Source organism: Crocuta crocuta, unplaced genomic scaffold (genome assembly GCF_008692635.1).
Source record: "Crocuta crocuta isolate KB4526 unplaced genomic scaffold, BGI_CrCroc_1.0 scaffold110, whole genome shotgun sequence".
Lineage (NCBI taxonomy): Eukaryota > Metazoa > Chordata > Mammalia > Carnivora > Hyaenidae > Crocuta > Crocuta crocuta.
The window spans coordinates 2,321,053-2,325,644 of record NW_027527386.1 but is presented as its reverse complement, the minus strand read 5'-3'; the positions used below and the strand labels follow the sequence as shown (position 1 = coordinate 2,325,644).

General features: G+C 65.3%; 1 protein-coding gene across 1 annotated transcript in view; it reads right to left on the bottom strand.

Annotated features, from left to right (window-relative positions):
* Positions 1-3,090: 3,090 nt before the first annotated feature.
* DAPK3 (death associated protein kinase 3) overlaps positions 3,091-4,592 on the bottom strand; it is a 12,564-nt gene continuing 11,062 nt past the window's right edge. The window contains 2 exon segments of the mRNA XM_077746848.1: positions 3,091-4,265; positions 4,267-4,592. The exon segment at positions 4,267-4,592 is cut by the window's right edge and continues 13 nt beyond it. Of these exon segments, the coding sequence (XP_077602974.1) occupies positions 4,094-4,265; positions 4,267-4,592 (498 nt within the window). The 3' untranslated portion in view covers positions 3,091-4,093.

Below are 4,592 nucleotides of genomic sequence, written 5' to 3'. Positions count from 1 at the left end.
GGGGCCCCTCCTCTGCCCCACCCAGGGTGCCAGCCCCTCCTGACCCTCTTCTCTGCTGCCCAGCGGCCTCTGCCCACCCACTGCCCGCCGCGCCGCATCCTGAAGTTGGGAACCGGATGGGCCAGGTTCTGGGGGGCCAGCGAGACGGGGCCTCAGGCGAGGGCCAGACGGCAACGAAGTCTCCGCCCGGGCACATCTCTGCCTGAGGGGGCCGAGGGGACTGAGGGGGCACAAACCGACTCGAGAGGCTCAAGGAACCATCAGCCCCAGCCCCGTGATCGTTTCCAGGCGTGGCCCGAACCAGCGACCTCACAGGTGCTTTAAACAACAGAAAGTGAGGCCCCAAGTTGGAAATCCAGGCCAGGGATGGGGGGTGGGGGGTGGGCCCATCTGGCTCCAGAGGACCCTCCTTGCAGCCTCTCCCGGCTCCTGGCGTGGCCTCAGCATCCGCGCCCTGGTCGCAGGTGCCGGCTCCGACCTCTCCGCCCTCACATGGTCAGCTCGGCTCCCTGAGTGTCTTCACGTGGCCTTCTTGCCCGGGCACCTGTCGCTGGGTCACCTGTCCGACCCCACCTATTGTGTCTGTGCAGACCCCGTCCTCAGCGAGGCTCCAGCCCCACGCTCCAGGGCTTCGCTCCTGCTCCTGGGGGGACACACTTCAGCCCACGGTAGCCACGCTGTGTGTAACCCCCCCCCCGTCTGCCAGCGGGCCCTGGGGTTCCCCCGCTGCTGACTGGGATCTAACCAGAACGTTCTGTTGTCTCCTTCCACCACCGTGTGTGGAGCCCTCTCATGAAGGGGACCTAACACCACGCCCGGGGTCAGGGCTCAGCCCCACAGGCCTTCCCTGTCCCAAGTCCAAGTCCTGTCCTCCTGACTGGTTTTCAAACTGGGGCCCCCACCACCCCTCCTCCCCTCCTCGGGTTCAGTAATTTGCTAGCACAGCTCACAGGGAAACAGTTTGCATACTAGATCAACTACTTATGTTTTTAACGCTTCTTTAATTTTGAGAGAGAGACAGAGACAGAGAAAGAACAAGGGAGGGGCAGAGAGAGAGAGGGAGACACAGAATCTGAAGCAGCTCCAGGCTCCAAGCTGTCAGCACAGACCCCGATGTGGGGCTCGAACCCACGAACCGTGAGATCATGACCTGAGCTGACGTCGGACGCTCAACCGACTGAGCCACCCAGGCGCCCACACACACACAAGATTTAAACCCTTCCCTTCAATGAACTTCACACACTGCAGCCAAAATCGGAGCCAACCTATGGGCAGGTCTGGCTGGACTCCTGCCTGTGGGGGGAATGGGACCCAAGGCCCCCATAGCCCATCCCCCCAAACCACTTCAGGAAGCCGCACGACGACACCCGTACTTTGCACAGAGAACAGCCAGACGGCAGGGAGCCCTCACCCACTCGGTGGTCCACACTCCTCAGCAGAAGGAAGGTGATGGCCCAGCACACACACTCGTCCCAATCACAACCCCTCCGGGAAAAGGGGACGAAAGCGTGGCTAGTAGACAGTGGCCGCTCACACGCCGATGAGTCATCCAGTAACCCCACAAGTAGTTGTACTTCATCCTCCTCAGTGCATCTGTCAGCTACCGCTGCGTAACAAAGGACCACAAGCAGTGGCTTAGAACACACACGGTACCTCCAGTCTCTGTGGGTCAGGAGTCCAGACATGGCTCACTGGGTCTGCTGCTCAGCACCACCTGGGAGGCCGCAATCCGGGTGCCAGCCAGGGCTGGGTTTTACCTGCCATCTCCACTGGGGAAGGGTCCGCGTCTAGGGCCACTCACGCGGTTGGTGGGCTTGCCACCTAGGCCACCAGCTGACCTCCATCGCCTCCGCTGTGTTCTGGTGGTTGGAACCCACTTCTGGGCCAGCCCGCCCTCAAGGAGCGGTAGCAGGGAGCCGCGATCCCGGGGGCCATCTCGGCGCCTGCCAGCCAAGGTCAGGGTTGAGAACCATTAGCCCCGCACTGCCTGCCAAGTGCTTGCATGGGCTGGACGGCCTGGCTAGGGGTGCTGTGACCCCAGAGTGGATCCCTGTGCCCTCGAACAGTAGAATGAGGCACGGGGCTGGGCGGCCCTCCCCAGGTAGGAGACGCTGGGGATCTAGGCCTGCAGCGCGGCGGACCCTGGACAAGGTGAATTTTGGTTCCTACGTAGTCTTAGAGAGTACTCCCCCCTCTCCCACTCAGGACAGACCCCTCCACCTTCCGCAGACCTCTCCGGGCGCCTGCCATGGTGCCCAGGACGGGTGAGAGCTGCTCAGCACTGGCTGGACGGTTCCATCCTCCGGTCCCTCCTCCCCCTGGGGGTCTGGAGGCACCTGGTGCCACGCGCAGACAGGTGCCGCCGACTGACCTTACACACACCCTCCCACAACCCGCTCTTTGCCACGTGACATATGGGGTCGTGCTGCTCAGTCATCATCTTAAACCCTAAAGGGCCAGGCTGGGTCCTGGGCTGGACGAGTCGGCCACAAGGACAGTCAGGGACGAACGGGGGAGACCCGACTGGGGCCTGAGCAGGCAGCAAGCCGGAATTTACAGAAATGCCAAAACTTGAGGTTGTTAACCACAAAGGGACTAAAAAGGAAAAATGGTAAGTCGGATCTCAATTTTTTTTTTTTAAATTAAAGTAAAAACAGGACACAGCTGAGGAGAAACGTGCCCCTCGGTGTACGGAAGGAACCAGGTAATGGAAGGATGGGGCACCACTGAACTCAGACCCCCGGCTCCTGGGAAGAAAGTAAAAGGATCTTCTCCTTGGAACCATGTTCCAGACCCAGAGGCCACACCGAGTGGACGGGGTGGCCGCTATGCCAGGGTCTACGCGCTGGAACGCAGCAGCATCTGAGGCCACACGGGGCACTGAAGACCCCTCTGACTTCACACTGCCTGTCTGGAAGCTTCCATTACAAGCGAGACCCGCCAACCCCCAAGATCAGGGCAGCCTCTGCAGCCCCCCTCTTCCCAAAGGGCAGGGGGCAGCAGCGGAGGGGCGGAGACGCGAGGGCCGGGCAGTGGGTGGCCCCGGGCTGGCCGCCCAGCCTGGGCCTGAGCACAGAACACAGCCACGCGTGGGAGAAGTGGGGCTTTATTTCCTTGAGGCTTGCAGCAGAGATATGCGGGCGCAATGCGCAGAGCTCGAGGATGGGTGCACAGTGGGTCCCACCCCAGCCCGGGGGAGGGCGCTTGCCAGACCCCACAGCCGGGTCCGGAGGTCCTGGCCAGTCCCAGTGGGTTCCTGCTGCACCCGCCCAGGACGGCCTCTGTCCAGCACTCGCTTAACGCAACCTGCAGAGCACGCCGCCCAGGGGCCCTGGTTTTGGGGAGCCTGGGCCTTGGCCACTTTCCCTGGGATGCGCCGCTGCTGGAGGGCGGCACCTGGTGGCGGGCGGTAGCACTGCCCGCGGCGCCCCCTCCACCCTCTGTGGTCCAGGCAGCAGGGCGCCTCAGGGGCTCGCGGGTCGCAGGGGCACGGGGCCTTCGCAGCGCGTTCTGGGGCGGCTACTCCTCAGTTCGGAGAGCGGTGCTGGGAGCGGAGGCAAGGGCGTGACCGGGGCTGTGTGGGCCATCGTGGGCAGCCGGTGACAGGCGCCGTGGAGGAAGGAGCTCCTGACCCGGCACCGGGGCTCCCTGGGCCTCAGAGAGGGACAGACACAGCCTCTGATCGGGGTCCCATGTCCAGCCACACCCCCCCTCGCCGACCGCTCCACACCGACGCCTCAGGGCTGGGTCATTTCCTAGCTCGGGCTCCGGAGCTCAGCCTGGGGGCGCAGTGAGGGCCGGGCCTGGGGAGCCTGGGTCAGAGGCCGTCTCCACCGCTGGCCCCGGGGGGGCTGCCGCGGCCCGAGAAGAGGCGGGGCCTTGCATCCCGCAGAGGCAGGCGGGGCCCCTGCAGGGCCAAGCCCCGGGCGCTGGCTTTGCACGCAGGGGCCGCTCCCCACCGCCCGTCCGGCTCTGTCCCCGGTGCCGACCGATCGCGGGGCTCCCGGGGCTCCCCAGGGGACGCTGACTGGGAAGCCGGGGACGGAGGGGCTCTGCCGGGGAAGGCGGCCTCGGCGCGGGCCCCCCCACCGGCCTAGCGGAGGCCGCACTCCAGCGCCTGCAGCTTCTCCTGCTCCATGGCGCGCACCAGATCCTGCACGAAGCGCATCTCGGACGCCACCTGCTTGGCCAGGGCCTCGTAGCGGTTCTCCAGGCGGCTGAAGCGGCGCTTGAGCCCGCTGGCCCCCAGCAGGGCGCCCTGGGCCNGCCTCGGTCTTGTGCAGCTCCTGGCGCAGCCGCCGCAGGTCCTGGCCGATGCTCTCGTTCTCCTCCCGGTACCAGGCCTCCTTCTCCTCGTAGATGGCCGTCAGCGCCTCGATGTCCTCGTGGAACAGGCGCCGGCTGTGCTCCAGGCCGCGCAGGCCCTCCTCGGCCGCCGCCACCTCCTCCAGCACCTTGGAGAAGCGCTCGAAGCTGACGTACGAGTTGTTGGGCGGCATGCTCGAGTGCGACTTGATGGTGTACTCCTTGAGGCGCGCCGTCTTCAGGCGCCGCCGCTCCGGCTTCCGGCCGCCGTCCTCCCGCCGCACGTG